Here is a 16,624-nt window from a genome sequence, read left to right as displayed (position 1 = left end):
TTGTGGTGCGTGGGCTTCTCATTGCTGTGGTTTCCCTTGTTGCGGAGCATGGGCTCTAGGCATGTGGGGTCTGTAGTTGCTCTAGGGCATGCGGGCTTGTTGTGGCGCTTGGGCTCTACAGTGCAGGCTCAGTAGTTGTGGCACACGGGCTTAGTTGCTTTGCGGCATGTGGGATCTTCCTGGACCAGGGATCGAACCTGTGTCCCCTGCATTGGCAGGCGGATTCTTAACCACTGCACCACCAGGGAAGTCCCTTTTATTTGTAGACTTTTTAATGATGGCCATTCTGACCAGTGTGAGGTGGTATCTCATTGTAGTTTTGATTTGCATTTCTCTAATAATTAGTAATGTTGAGCATTTTTTCATGTGCCTACTGGCCATCTGTTTGTCTTCTTTGGAGAAATGTCTATTACGATCTTCTGCCCATTTTTCGATTGGGTTGTTCCAAGTGTGGATATATTTTTTGATGAATGCTTTAACTTATACTTTGACTCTGGGGTTCTAGAGTCAGGGATCTTATGATTTTGACGAAATACTGTAGAGCTTCAGAGATTGAAAGCAACACAGAATGAAATTTAACATGGAAAAAGTAAAAGACCCATTTTATAATCTGAGTAAAAAATGAGCTGGTTACTTTAGAAATGGTAACTTAAATTAGAGTTGAAATTTTTGTTATGGTATAATCTAGGATATCACAGAAATAATTATAAAAGCCTATACTTGAATGACATACTTTAAAACTTTCTAAGTTCATCTTAATGTCTTTTCTCACTCCCTGGACTCTTTTCTGATTTAGTGGAAAAGAAGAATTAAACCCATCTTCTCCAAATACCTTGCTACAGGGAAAGACATAGGTCTAGGGACAGAAAAGTATCTCATTTGATCATCCTCTTAAAGCAAGAACATTAAAAAAAATCAATTTCCTCTCAAAATCCATCAAGCATAATACAGTGCAACTATCTGGGGTTAATTGTTCTTGTCTTCACAAGGAGAGGTAGTTAATACAGCTCTACACAAAAGCAATATTTTAAAGTATGTAAGGAAGGGAGGTCAAAAAGATTGGTATTATCTAGCTGTCTCAGAGCAGTCTTCCTGTTATAGAGTTTGAGATATGACCCCTTCCAGAAGCGCTTCTATCTGAGTTGCCTTAATGGAACACAGCTAACACCCTGAAGTAACAACCAAACTTCAAAGCCGTGTGTGAACAGCACTGCCTGATAAGCTCATTGGCAGTAGTTGGAAAATGATATGCTTCAAATTAAAGGGTTTCTGTCATTTACCAGATATAGCATTAGACAGAAATGAATAAAATTAGCTTTGAAACAAAGATATTCCCACAGAAAGATGGACAATTTGAACAAAAGTAAGTTTAGAAACTAATAATTAGTGAAAACGACAATAATTAGCACTATTTAGCATGCTTCAGTATCCATTTCACGTATGCAAAAAATAAAACAAAGTTTCCTGACACTTAAAAAGAGATAGAAACAGTCCTGGGAAGGTGGAGCTTTGGAGTTTATGAGAATACCTAAACAGACAGAATCTCATTTTCTTTTTTCTTTTTTTTAAATTTTTAAATTTTATTTATTTTTTTATACAGCAGGTTCTTATTAGTCATCAATTTTATACACATCATTGTATACATGTCAATCTCAATCGCCCAATTCATCACACTGCCCCCCACGGCTTTCCCCCCTTGCTGCCCATACCTTTGTTCTCTACACCTGTGTCTCAATTTCTGCCGTGCAAACTGGTTCATCCGTACCATTTTTCTAGGTTCCACATATATGCGTTAATATACGATGTTTTTCCCTTTCTGACTTACTTCACTCTGTATGACAGTCTCTAGATCCATCCACGTCTCAACAAATGACCCAATTTCGTTCCTTTTTATGGCTGAGTAATATTCCACTGTATATATGTACCACATCTCCTTTATCCATTCGTCTGTCGATGGACATTTAGGTTGCTTCCATGACCTGGCTATTGTAAATAGTGCTACAGTGAACACTGGGGTGCATGTGTCTTTTTGAATTGTGGTTTTCTCTGGGTATATACCCAGTAGTGGGATTGCTGGGTCATATGGTAATTCTATTTTTAGTTTTTTAAGGAAGCTCCATAATGTTCTCCATGGTGGCTGTATCAGTTTACATTCCCACCAACAGTGCAAGAGGGTTCCCTTTTCTCCACACTCTCTCCAGCATTTGTTGTTTGTAGATTTTCTGACGATGCCCATTCTAATTGGTGTGTGGTGATACCTCACTGTAGTTTTGATTTGCATTTCTCTAATAATTAGTGATGTTGAGCAGCTTTTCACGTGCTTCTTGGCCATCTGTATGTCTTCTTTGGAGAAATGTCTATTTAGGTCTTCTGCCCATTTTTGGATTGGGTTATTTGTTTCTTTAATATTGAGCTGCATGAGCTGTTTATATATTTTGGAGATTAATCCTTTGTCCGTTGATTCGTTTGCAAATATTTTCTCCCATTCTGAGGGTTGTCTTTTCATCTTGTTTATGGTTTCCTTTGCTGTGCAAAAGCTTTGAAGTTTCATTAGGTCCCATTTGTTTATTTTTGTTTTTATTTCCATTACTGTAGGAGGTGGATCAAAAAAGATCTTGCTGTGATTTATGTCAAAGAGTGTTCTTCCTATGTTTTCCTCTAAGAGTTTTACAGTGTCTGGTCTTAAATTTAGGACTCGAATCCATTTTGAGTTTATTTTTGTGTATGGTGTTCGGGAGTGTTCTAATTTCATTCTTTTACATGTAGTTGTCCAGTTTTCCCAGCACCACTTATTGAAGAGACTGTCTTTTCTGCATTGTGTATCCTTGCCTCCTTTGTCATAGATTAGTTGACCATGGGTGCTGTGGGCTTATCTCTGGGCTTTCTATCTTGTTCCATTGATCTATGTTTCTGTTTTTGTGCCAGTACCATATTGTCTTGATTACTGTAGCTTTGTAGTATAGTCTGAAGTCAGGGAGTCTGATTCCTTCAGCTCCGTTTTTTTCCCTCAAGACTGCTTTGGCTATTCGGGGTCTTTTGTGTCTCCATACAAATTTTAAGATGATTTGTTCTAGTTCCACAAAAAATGCCATTGGTAATTTGATAGGGATTGCATTGAATCTGTAGATTGCTTTGGGTAGTATAGTCATTTTCACAATGTTGATTCTTCCAATCCAAGAACATGGTATATCTCTCCATGTGTTTATATTGTGTTTAATTTCTTTCATCAGTGTCTTATAGTTTTCTGCATACCGGTCTTTTGTCTCCTTAGGTAGGTTTATTCCTAGGTATTTTATTCTTTTTGTTGCAGTGGTAAATGGGAGTATTTCCTTAATTTCTCTTTCATATTTTTCATCATTAGTGTGTAGAAATGCAAGAGATTAACTCACTTTTATTTAGGAAATTTTACAATGACTTACTAAGAGATAGTGATGACTGAAAATCAGGGCAGAGAACCTAATTTAAGTTGGGTTTGCTGACAATAAACATAGCTAAAGTAATGAGTTTGCTCACAGTTGCTTCCTATTTTTGACATTGCTTTTTCACTCTAACCTTTATAAATATGTCCAAAGAGGCAGGTGTCTTCCTATCAGAAGATGACCACTCTTGGTGATGAGTGTGTGCATCACTTGGCACAGAAGTGTGAGCATCACCAGTTCTAAGTCTGGCGGTATGGGCATGCACAAATCCTGGCCCCGTAGGGTGACTGCCTTGGCAACCTCTGGCCAAGCCTGGGAATTTTTCTCACCTCTTTGTAATTGTATGACCTTAGCTTGAATTAGACTCCCTATCTCTGCAGCTGCTGACCAGCCAGGCTGTGAGATCTGCTTATCAGGCCCTTCCAAAAATTATACACATCTTTACCGGAACATGGTTCTGGGTTGCTTTGGGATTTTTACTGCTCTCAGTATAAAAAAAGTTAGGCACAGGAATCATGCCTTGTTTACTCAGTTGCAAGAGCAATACATCCAACACAGGTGGACACAAGCACCAGGAACAACTGCATTCTTATCAATGCACAAGCTCAACAACTACAATGGTTTCAACTTGAGTTTAGGTGTACACACTTATATTAGCAAATTATTGTGGTGAAAAATGTACAGATAATTTAAAAAATAAAGATTTAAATGTACCAATATTAAAAAAACTGTTTACCAACTGTCCCTTCTTGGCATAACTTCATGTTGTAGATGCCCGAAATGCATTTACAGTTAGAGTGTCCACTGTACCTTGTGATCCCGCTGCCTGGCTGCTGTGGCTCTGTTCATGTCTTCGGCATCCCTGATATGGTCAAGGGCCAGGTCAAGTGACTCCTGGAGGTCTGACAACTTAGCATTATAGTCGTCCAGCTGCTCCAGGACCACAGGAAACAGAGAGTGAGTATCGTTGTACTGCCGCTGCCAACTCTCAGCCTGGCTCAGCACTGGGAAGAAAGGTACATAGAAACTCAGTCTGGGCTTCTCCCTTCTCCTCCCATCCCATTCCGCACTTAGAAAGATGCAAATTCATCAGGGTATGTCTTCTTTAGCAATAGCGATTGAAGCTGTTGTTCACAAAAAACAGCCCCATCTTTGATATCTGAAGTTTTAAATACTATTTTGTAGGGTTTGGGAGCCCCTGGACCACCATCAGCGAAAATGGGAGTTGATTAGTTTTCCCATGAAGATTATGCTTTAAGTAGAAATGATGTAATTAAACTAGGTTTATTATTACCGAGATTACTAATAATTTGACCATACAAAGGAAACTTGGATATACTACAGTCTTACTATTAGATACAACCCCAGTTGTTTTGTCTGTTACTGGCAAATGATGTTCACAACTATTCATTTTCTGTATTCTCTCCAGGCAGCTGTTTTTACTTAGCTCCTTTAGGTCAAACACAAATCATTATCTTGGAAAGAAGATTAAATGGCAATGATATATTCTTAAACTTTGCATATATCTTAATTCTCTGATCAAAGTTACACACATTGACTATGTGCCTTAATTCTATTTTTTCTCCAGGGACTATCAGTCTGTCTTATTGAGGTTTTCTATTTACTTTCATCACCATGAGCAGAAGATACAAAGTTCATGGCTGAGTTGAGAAAGTGGTTGAAAATGCATTCACTAGGCGGAAGGCGGCTAAGTAGGAGAAGTACTTGGTTCCATTTCCCCAGAACAGTCTTGTTAAATCCCCAAATAGGCAAGGAGCGTGAAAGCATCTGGCTGTGACATCAGAGCTCCAACCTTCCTGACTGCTGGCCTCATCCTGACCCAGAAATGGGCCTGAGATTCTTCTTTATTTCTTACTGTTTCTAAGACCTTATAAGTTTGCTATCACAATAGGCCTTTATGTCCAGAATGTTCCTCTTCTAGAATATTCACAGTAAGTTTTAACAGAAGTTGATAGTGACAATTGTAGGAAAATGATCTAACGTAGGCGTTCCTAACCCTTTCTGTATCATAGGCCCCTTTACAATCTGGTGAAGCCTTCAGAGCCCTTCTTATGTATTTTAAAATGCACAAGATAAAATACATAGAATTAAAAGACCAGTATATTAAAAAAATTGGTAATATAATAATATATGTGCTTCTTTATTAATGCATTAACTAACAAGATTTAGAGGTGAGACCAATAACTGCTAAAACTTTGAATTACTGATGAATTTAATGTTGTGAGATAACAGTAACAACTAAAATATGATATGCAAACCTGGAGCTTCTTTTGTTGATTGTGTAGATTAAAATGGACACAAATTCTTTGTAACTCTTCCCATCAAGAGCGGAGTCTTTTTCCTCACCCTTGAATCTGGACAGTCTTGACCAACAGAATGAAGATGACATTGCTGAGTTCCAAGGCCAGGCCTCAAGAGACCTTGCCCTTTCCATTCCTGCCCTCCTGGAAGGCTTCTGACATATGAACGAGCCTCAGCTAGCTTCCTTGAGGATAAAACCCCACATGGAGGGAGAGGCCCAGCCATTTCAACTAAGACCCCAGACATATGAGTGAGCTTGACCATGTCACATGGAGCAGACATGAGCTATCTAGGTTTAGTCCAGCCCAAATTACCAACCTATGAAATCACAAGCAAATAAATGGTTATTGTTTTAAATGAATATGTTTGGGGTGGATTGTGAGATACTAATTTATAACTGATACAGTGACCAACTCATAGATTCACTAATACTACTGTGGTTTGTTACTTACATTAATCATTAAAGGAAATGTTCAATTTCCATTGAAGGCTCAAAGTCATTAAAAAGTCATTCATGGACATTGGAACATGAATGTTGCTGGGCTTGTAGCTTTACTGTCTTCTCAATGAGACTTCTTATTGTAGTTCTGGTAATTGGTTCCCCTTAGCTTTCCTCCCCTTGTTTTTCACCAACTGCTAAGTTCCTATTTCTTCTCCTCAGGAGTAAAATTTTGTAGATTCCTTGTGGAATCTCAGCTGTTTCTCAAAAGCTCAAGGTTGGGCCTGGATCTAAAAATCCTGGTCATATAGTCAAGTTGTCCTGAATGACTCCCTGAGGCCACATATAAACTCTAAATAACTGGATATTGGGAATTGGTTGCTTTGACCAAATGTTGCCCTGTGACTGGGGGTCCTCTCCTGGACCCACAAAGGAAGCAGACACATGCTGGGCTCTAGGAGTCGAATACACCTACATTCATAGGCTTCGTCTGCCTCCTCATCCACAAGTTCCCGTTGGGTGAGGAACGGTTGACGGCGTCGGATCTCCTCAAGCATCTTCTGGGCCAACACCAGCTTCTCGGAGATTTCCTCAGGGCTAAGTTCCCGATCTTCCCCATAATAGAGCATCTTGTTGTTGATCTCTGAAAGGAAGGACACGGTGAGAGAAGACAGTAGGGAGAGATGACTGGGCATTTGACAGCGATGTCACTGAAAACACGGACAGTGAGGACAAAGGGAAGGGCTGATCCTAAAATGGAAAGAGAGACTCAGCAAAGACAGCATGCTGATGTTCATGCTGTGAATGTGTTGGCATCAGAGTTCATCATATATTCCAGGGAGAGGTTAAACCAGAGGAAATCACTCTTCTTTGCTTTTCATTTGGTGTCTTCAGAACAGGAATGGAATTAATACAAAGCCTGCCCTGATTTCAGCTGAATCTGATTTCTATTCTGATTCAAAACTGTTAATATTTAAGACACACAAATCTGGGGTCTTTGACCAAACTTTTATATAAAACACATAATATGGAGAAAATGTTCTGAGGTATCTCCTGTCACATGCAGTAGGCATTGGAGATATTAATTGCAATTTAGCCAAGGATTTTACCCAAGCTCTAAGCCAAAATGAGTGTATATTGACGGTTGTTTAAACAAGTCTTTCAGATTGTCGTACAGATTAGATACAATATAGAGGTTTGCTACAGTAGGATGTGAGTTTTTGCTCATTAATATATACAATTTTTTTGCAATTGCTATTTGCCTTCTGTGGTATGACTGCCTGTCAAGATTGTGCCGTTTTGACTTTGGGTCGTTTTCACCCCGCATCTGTAAGTAGGATGGAGAATTTCAGAACCAACAGGGACTGCTGAGGCTCAGAGGCATTAGATGAGTTGTCTGAATACTGGCGGCGCTGAGCAGGCCTCTGGCTCCCTCTTCCTACTACATATGATCAGATGATAATTATGTAATTGCCACCTTGTCCTATGGCAGCTCCAGGAGGAAGCATTTTATCTTCCTGGCATAAATGAAATTGTCCGTCTTTGGTTTACTATGATCTATGTGGTTGGCCAGACAAGATGGGTAAACAACACTGGTCTCACATAAATCATACCAGGATAAGGGCTTGTATTTTATATGGATAATAGCTTGAAGGTCACCAGTAGTTATTTTAGAGGTGGTTTGGAGATGGTTGGCAATAAGGAATGACACACTATTGGTGTTGTGAAGCATCCCTGAACTCTGAAGAGAGGGAGATAAATGGGAGAAGAGGTTTTCAGTGTTGTAAATATTACTGAGAAAGTTTTAGGGAAACCAAGATATGTTAAAAAAAAAAAAAAAAGAAAAAAGAAACTTATGAAGGGATTAAATATTCACTTTTCAAGTAAAGTCTAAAATATTAACTCCTGAAATAAACTAAACATAGATACTTTTCCTCAGATCTAGCACGTGCAATGCTGAATTTCTTGGCATTTTGATGCAGATATTATGTTTACAATACGGCTTATTTTATTTTAGCTGCATCTGGTCTAGATTAGAAAAAGGAAATAGAGAACAATATTTTTGCCTTTGGTCTTTGAGACTGTTCATATATTTTTAAAAAGGTAAGGGGCTTCCCTGGTGGCGCAGTGGTTGAGAGTCCGCCTGCCGATGCAGGGGACACGGGTTCGTGCCCCGGTCCGGGAAGATCCCACATGCTGCGGAGCGGCTGGGCCCGTGAGCCATGGCCGCTGAGCCTGCACGTCCGGAGCCTGTGCTCCGCAACGGGAGAGGCTGCAGCAGTGAGAGGCCTGCATCCCACAAAAAAAAAAAAAAAAGGTAAATTATTGTTTCCTCTTTACATTTCTTTTGTATTTTTTCCTTCTTTCCTATGCCCTAACGGTCAAATAAGAGGACTTAGATTCTTTCCAAATGAAACAACTTAGAATCAAAATTTGAGTTACAACAGGAAAGGTGACATTTTTTTCTCAATGGCTTAATAAGATGCTGGCTTTATTTGCTGCCTAGAGGGACATTTATTTCTTAATTAGATGAGATCAGCTAATCTAGGTTTAATCTTACTTTTTGAATAAATCAACAGTAACTCTAAAATATTATAGGGAAAGAATATTTTATTCGTAGATGCAAAAGCATGAGATAGTGAGGATGGGAGCAGGGGATGTTTGAAATGCATACCATTTGTTTCTATTACATATTATGGGCACCAAAGGAAATATAGCAAAAGATTAATCTTGGCTCCATACATCCCTTTTCCTGGAATATGTTCTCTATAACTCAGTGTAAAGATATGAATCTTCCACTGTGGGTCCCTTTACTGTTGTGTGCCCTTGAGATGCACCTGGAGTTGTCATCCAGCTCTTAATATATAGGATAATAAAAACTATGGAAACACACAAATACTGTATCTTAGCAGACTGTAACCCAAGGAAATTCTCTTTATCTTAGAACAAACACAATCGCCTGTTTTCTGTCGGTAAATTGAAGGCTGGCTTTCAGTGTGCTATTAAGATAGTCTTCAAAATGCAGCCTGCACTTGTGAGAAGTTAGAACACAAATAAATAAACCCTCAAGAAGAAAGGTAAAGTCTGCTACAATTTTATGCTTTAGGGCAAAGAAATCTTCCACACCCCCTCCTGGCTTTTCTTCTGGATTGGGGACCAGAGCATGCGGCCTGCCTGGTTCTTGGGAAAGCATTATAGAGACAGTTTAGGACGATTTGGATTAGTGGACAGTTTACTGCCACTCTAAAGGCAGTGTTTTCACAGCATATTATTGAGAAAAATGTGACTCCTACTCAACTCTTGCATTTTACAGACAACACAGCATGTAATTTCCTCTACCAGAAAGGTATTTTGGCATTCAATTTCTGTGAAATGCCTGGAAAGGGAATGATTTTCTACATTTATTTTTTGGCCTTGCCGCGCCAAGTCCTAACCACTGGACTGCCAGGGAATTCCCTCTACCCTGTACATTTATTATTGAAAATAGACAGTAAGCAGAGATGAGTGCTCAGAAGTCTCAGGTAAACAAACTTGAAAGAAGATCTTACAGGAGTTTAAACCTATAACACTCTAACAACAGGTCCTGGCACACAATAAACACTAACAGTAGCCACTATTTTTATTGTTGTTAATAACATGAAAGATTCCTTGATATGAAGCTAAACCAGAAGAGAATATATTTACCTTGGATTTTATCCCTCACATTGTGGGCTTGCTCTGCAAGCTGAGTTGCGTGGTTAATGGTATCCATGCTTTCCTTCTGAGCCAACTGGCTCTTTCTTGTGGCTTGACTTTCCTATAAATAATCCGCATAAATACCAGATTAAATTTGCAAGAAGGAAAGGTTGTGTATGTGCATGTGGGGGTGGGTGGGCATAATGTATTCCATAAACATAAATTTCCCTGACATGTGAAAGTTCTAGAATATAGAACATGGTCTCAGAAATCATGCATGAAGACGGATGTGATGACCCACTTTAGAATTATAGATGCTATTCCTAAGCCATCAATCACAGTTCAACCCAAACCAACCATCTTATATATGTAATTTACCCTTTGAATTTTTATTGTATCTCAAGATGCCAGACTAGGGAATTAGCCATGTCTGCTGATCAGTTTGTCATTGTGCTGACTGAAATGATTAAAGGTTCAAAGGGAAACTTGTTGAGAAAGCAGGCAGATCTCAAAATGCTCCATGCATTCAGTGGCTTCTGGGTGGTCCAGCCACTGCTGCAACTGAATTACCACAGAGATTTAAAGGATTATGCTCACTGTACTAAATGCTACTTTCAGTGCTGCCTTCCAAATTCCCATCAACGTTGATGGCACTTGTGCACAAATAACTACTCAAGCAGCTTTGGCTCAGAGTGAATGAAGTTCTTCCCTGAGAAGCCGTTTTCATTCTTTCAACTCTGTTTCACAGAGCTCCCACGTAGGATTTGTCAAAATGAAATCCCAGCTCAAATGTGGCTCCTGAAGAAAGGATGTGTGGGTGTGCATGTGTACGTGTGTATTTCTCTCTGTGTGTATAAGGTCAGAAGCTGATCTAAAAAATGGTTCAAGGCCAGGACACAGGCCTGTATGCACAGCATGGGGACGTGTACTTCCTTTTGGCATCAGAAAGACTGACTCATGGGTATATTTGAGAGGAGGGAGAGTTCTTCAGTCTGGCATTTGGTGAAGTGCCCACTTGCCTCATCCAGTGTCTTTCTGGCTCAGCTCTGTGACAAAGGGCTGCAGTACCTGACTGGACTGCAGGGTGATCTGCTACACAGAGTTCTGGCTGGTAGACTCCCCCAGGACAGGAGAGTGGCTATTTAAAATTTCTCTCCTTTCATCCACTGTTCCAGCTGGAGGACTAGGCCATGATTTTACCTGGAATGTTTTTACACTTCCCAAGCATAACCCAAGCAAGTGGCTCTTCATCAAGGAAGAGAATGCAGACATGGTATCCTAGCAGACACATGCCCCAGCAGCCTTTCATCGGGCATTTTATCCGAAATCTCCTCCATACAAAGCTCCCTGCGCAGCAAGACTGTGGCCATCAGCCCCTTCCCTGAAGTGTGGGCTCTCTGAATGGACATTGCAATCTTGAGTCACGATGTTCTTTCCCCCAATTCCAGTCTCCCTCTTATCCTGTTCTAATGCTTTCCAGAGACACAAAAATCTGTGGCCACTTTAAAATTAGATGATACAGAAAATAAGATGAATCTATTCTCGATGTCACCCCTCCCCGCCTTTAAAAAATAGGGACACAGACATACATAACATTAAAAAAATTTTAACAAGTTGATTTTTGGTCCAGTTTAAATTGAGTTATACTTAAAAAACACAACATGCATATTTTTGACTTTGGCTTTATCCTTCAGGGGAAAAGATTTATTGTTATTACTGTGTTCATTTAATTGATTTCTTGATATGGAAACTTTGAGAATTAATTGAAGTAATGAAAGACAGCTGGCAGATGTCATCGCTCTAAGACAACCTCTTCTGACAAACACCAGAGGGCGCTTAGATATATGTATTTAATAAAAGACTGCAGCAAAGAGGAACATGCAAAATTACTGGATATAATATATAGTGACGCCTTATTTGAAAGTTTTACTTTTTTCTTTAACTTTGATTATGGAAGGAAAATAATGATATGGGCACATGGTAAAACAGGTACACTCTACTTTAAGAAAAACTGAAATTAAAAAATTAGCTTTCAACTATAAGCCGGTTGATGTTTAGCATTACAAATGGATTAATCATTTACTCACCTCAACAGCGAATTCTCCTTGTACATATTTGATGTAAAAAGTGGCAAGAATTTTATTTATTATACAGTGCATAAAGTATAGTGTACCTAGAATACTATTAAATTGAGGATGATAATATCTAGGATGGCCATATACTTTATTGTTTAAACTGGGACACTTTTGAGAGTGAAAGGGGAACTTTTAATAATCACTCTGGGAGACAAGCATAAACAGTGGCAGTGCTGGACAAAATGCTAGTAGGAATATTGGCGTGCCATTTCAGAATCTGTACAGTGATATCTAATTTGGGTTTAACTATCTCCTAAACATTGACTTCCAAACACCTTTCCAGCCTTGATCTCTTCTTTTGAGCTACAGACTCAAATCTCTGGCATCCACAGAGAGCTCACCCTTAAAAGGTCCAGGGAAATCCATTCTGAGTTTTTAGTCCTGGCCATCTATTTCTCCACGTCAGAGCTTACATCCTTGCAACTCTTCATATCCAATTGGTTACTGAATCATTTTTATTCCACTTGTCATTCTGGCCTCTCTTCCTGGTCCCCACCGCCACAGTCTCACGTTACCACTGCTCACTGCAAATTCTTTTCCAATGAAGACAAGGCAGCAATTGACCACTCTTGTTTGGACTACTGAGGCAGTCTACTGACGGGTGTCCCTGTCTTCAGAGTCTTAAACCTACCATCCCCGCTTCAGAGGAATGTTTCTGAAACTCCACACCTAATCAGCTCATTGTTGTAGGTAAATGCTCTAATATCTTCCAAAGTCCACAGGATGAGCATGGTGGGAAAGGTTCTTCATGATTTGGCCTCTGAGAACTTCTTCAGCATTGTCTTCTGCTCCTTGCTTTAATATTCTGCAAGGCCAAGGCCAAAGTTCTTCAATCTTCTCGTCAATTGGAATTGAAACATATTTTGACTTTTTGTCCTGTCTTTTGGAGATCAGGCTCGGAGATCAGGCTCAGTTGCTTTTGATGTGTGGAAGTGACCCACTTTCCTCCCAACCCTAAAGATCTTTGTACGTGTTGATATATGGGGAACTTTTGCTGTGGCTCCACATAGGGAAGGAGTAGGGAGGAGATGGAGAAGTGGAGGGAATGGTGCAGCACCCTCCTGGGCTAGCCCTTGGAGACTGGGCTCTACAGTGTGCCTTTTAGATCCAGATGGCAAAGGGCAGCACTGAGATTGAGAGAGGGCCACCATCTTCACTTCTGCTTGTAGCCTAGTCCCACTCTGACTTTGAGCATGGTGGCTTTGGGAATATGGGAGAGTGGAATCTTGACATAGGCTTTGGTACTTTCATTACAGACATGATCAGCACTGGCACAAGTGAGACCTTTTTGAGCAGCAGCTATTTGGGAACACAAATGCATGGGCATCCTGAAGGGGTTTCCCAGAAGTAGCAGGTGGGAAAAGGCAGTAAGATTAATCAAAAGGGGGCTAGAGGACTTAGATATGGAGGTCGGGAAAAAACACAGTAACTTTAGGTTAATATAAATTGTGAGATTTGGATTACATGAGATTCATGTGACAGGTACTTTGCATACAGAGATACAGCTGACCCTTGAACAACGTAGGGGTTGGGGGCACCGACACAGTTGAAAATCCATATATAACTTTACAGTTGGCCCTCTGTATCCGAGGTTCTGTATCTGTGGACTCAACCAAATGCAGATCATGTAATACTGTAGTACGTATTTACTGAAAAGAACCTGCATATAAGTGGACCCGTGCAGTTCAAACCTGTGTTGTTCAAGGATCAACCATAAGTTCAAGTTCAAGAGGCAACATTACTGTGATTTTTTTTATCACACTGTGGGAAACTACAGTGGAATCCTTCACTCTAGCTAAAGCTAAATATTAGTTATTTTTTTGATAGAAGGCTTTCTAAGATAAAGCTTTTCTTAAATCTTTCTAAGAATCAATTATGGATTTTTCTAGACTAAGGGCTTGAAGGATGCTTGAGAAGTCATTAAGACCCTCTCTGGGTGTTTGTTTCAAAATGTTTCAGCAGGTTCCTTCAGCATCAGAACTGTTTGTGTCGTAGCCAGAAGGATGTTATTTTCAATAAGAATCGATGGCAACAGCTGGGTGAATGCTCCAGTCGCTTTATCATCAACTTCTGGCTTTGGTGGTCTGTTCTCATTGTTCAGGAGCCTTTTCTGTGATGTCCCTTTCAAGCTTGCATTATTTCCTCCCCATGAAAGCCTGCATTTAACTTATATTGGAAGTAGGAAAACGGTACAACAAAAGAATCAGTAAGTCCATGTCTGAGCTATGGAAGGAGCTAATCTTGGTGAAAACATTTCCTCAAGAATTTGAGACACTTTCAGTAAGTTACAGCCATGACACAAATGAAATTACGAGTTTCCACAAAGATTTCTTTCCTGGTATTTCCTTTGAAACTTAAGCGATCTCACTGCTCTTCAAACGCTCATGGTTGGATTAACATGCTCCATTGCATGGGAACGAGGGACACAATTTTTATATGCATTTAAAAGTAGTTGAATCTTCCAAGGATCCAATTAGAGTAATTCACATTTTTAGAAGCATAATCTCTTAGTTTAAGAGGTCCAAGGTCAAAAGAGATTATCAGAGTTATTTTAACCTTTATTTTTGTAGAAAATGAGAATTGTTTTTGAAAAGAACTTCAGCAATTTATAACGTCAAACATCAGTATCTGAAAGCAGAAATTCCAGAGTACTCTGGGCAGAACTGGTGGAACATAATCAGGGAAAAAAATGTGTTCAACATTTTAACATGTTAAACATGGCGCCTTGTGGCTTAGTTGTATTTTTTTTATTAGTACAGAGGATGGATATTTTTCCATTAGGCTCTTGGGGAATGTATTTAATAGTCTCTCACATTGACTTTGCTCATGTTTTAATGTTTTTCTTGTTAATTTTTGAGAGCTTTTATAAGTCATATTTCCCCCGACATTTTTCTTAGTCTTGTTGACTTTTTTCATTTATTTAGTTGTTTTACTATGTATTTGAAATTTTTTCTTGTCAAATCTATTATTTCTTTTTATTACAATTCTTCACACTATATTTAAATGTATTGTTATTTCCTTTCAAGGTTTAATAATTATCTAGTTGTGTTTTCTTGTAGATTTGAGATTCAAACTCAAGTCTTTAATCTGTCTGAAATTTATTTTAGTATATAGTATAAAATGAGGGTCCAAAGTGGGTTTTTTTCCTGCCAAACTGCAAAATTGCTTTCTCAACACAATTTCTCTTCTTTCCTTTTATTATTTAATGCATACTTTAGCAAACATTTAAATTTTATATTCTATATAATAAAGTTTGTTTCTGGATGTTCTATTGCTCTTAGCCATAAAATGTTAAGGTGAACAACTGAACGACTCTTCTAATTAAAACATATATCAACCATATTTACCAGCAGCAAATACAATGAAAGTTTTCCATAAACCTGTTTTTTCAAGGAAACCAATTAAAATGGGAAGACACAGTAGAGACCAAGTATATTAACTTTCTCCTCAGGTCTTGCCTTGATTTATTTTAAGGCACCTGGGTCACTGCATTTTTTCTGGGCTGTGGTAAGCCTCAGTCATTTGTGACTAGCCAGTCTCACACCAGCTAAATCCCATCTCTGAAGTTAGTCCCAGAAACTGAACACATACCCTTCCAGCTAATTCCTCCACGTCAGACAGAAGGCTTTTCATTGTGTTTTCAGCATTGTTGATTTGTATCTTTCTTAGGACATATTGGTTTTCTCTTTCTGACAATTTTGTCTGTGGAAAAAAAAACACGTATTTTTCCATAGTCAGTAAATGTGCACACCAGGTTTGTAAAAATATGCAGAAAACTCTTTCAGTGCAAGAGGACTCAGAGCAGAGTGTGAGCCTTTATTCTCAGAATAGTGGGGTCCACAGGCTACTGCAGGCTGGTATGAAGTTTGAGGTCTGCACAAGGGGGTGGAGGGCCCTAGGGGCAGAAATTCTGCAAGCTCCACGTACCAGGCTGGAGATTCTGGCTTGGGCTGTGCTGGTTCTGGGGAAAGGGTATCTTTTCCAAATCTGCACAAAGGCACAATATAGACTGGCAGTGGCCTTGGGTGTCTGAGCCTTAAAACTTCAATTTCGCAGGTCTTGGAGGAAATGATAAACCACGTCAATCAGTGCAAATGGAGTTTAGAAATTCACTTTCCTTTTTTTGGTGTAAGGAGAACAATTCTCTTTATTTCAGACCATTTTCCCCTTTCTTTTCCATTTTGAGCAGTTTGGTCCAAATGCAGCTTTCCTTCGATTACTGTGGAGTAAGCCCTTCAATCTTGGCACTGACTTCCCATCAGCTATAATATTATTATATATAATATAATATAATAATTATTTCTACCTTGAAGTTGTGCTGTTGGGGAAAGAGGATTCAAGTGGTATCAAAAGGACTGAGTCTGGGTAACTCCTCTGAGAATCAGTGCCTTCATGTGTCCAAACAGATGAGTCTGGTTAAGAACAATTCCTAAATTGGGAATAGAGTACTTACTAAGATTCCATCCAGACCATCCAGGTTTACAATTTTGTGATTTTTGTTTTGTTTTACACTTTGCACATTTGGGCAATTGCTGTGGATATCATTTGCACCTCCAAAAAGCAGAGTAATGAGCACTCTCTATGTTAGGTACTGTTCTAACTGCTCTGCATATAACAACTCACTGAATTCCCTC

General features: G+C 39.3%; 1 protein-coding gene across 3 annotated transcripts in view; it reads right to left on the bottom strand.

Moving 5' to 3' along the window:
* Positions 1–16,624, bottom strand: part of LAMA4 (laminin subunit alpha 4) — a 151,366-nt gene that overhangs the window by 62,352 nt on the left and 72,390 nt on the right. For all 3 annotated transcript variants that reach the window (XM_060167319.1, XM_060167320.1, XM_060167321.1), the window contains exons 9-12: positions 15,582–15,692; positions 9,865–9,976; positions 6,656–6,823; positions 4,230–4,423 (exon numbers count right to left, since the gene is read on the bottom strand). In XM_060167319.1, the coding sequence (XP_060023302.1) occupies positions 4,230–4,423; positions 6,656–6,823; positions 9,865–9,976; positions 15,582–15,692 (585 nt within the window). The remainder of the gene's footprint in view (positions 1–4,229; positions 4,424–6,655; positions 6,824–9,864; positions 9,977–15,581; positions 15,693–16,624) is intronic.

The sequence above is a fragment of the Lagenorhynchus albirostris genome, chromosome 12, assembly GCF_949774975.1.
Source record: "Lagenorhynchus albirostris chromosome 12, mLagAlb1.1, whole genome shotgun sequence".
Lineage (NCBI taxonomy): Eukaryota > Metazoa > Chordata > Mammalia > Artiodactyla > Delphinidae > Lagenorhynchus > Lagenorhynchus albirostris.
The sequence above is the reverse complement of the archived record's forward strand: the minus strand, read 5'-3'. Positions and strand labels throughout refer to the sequence as shown.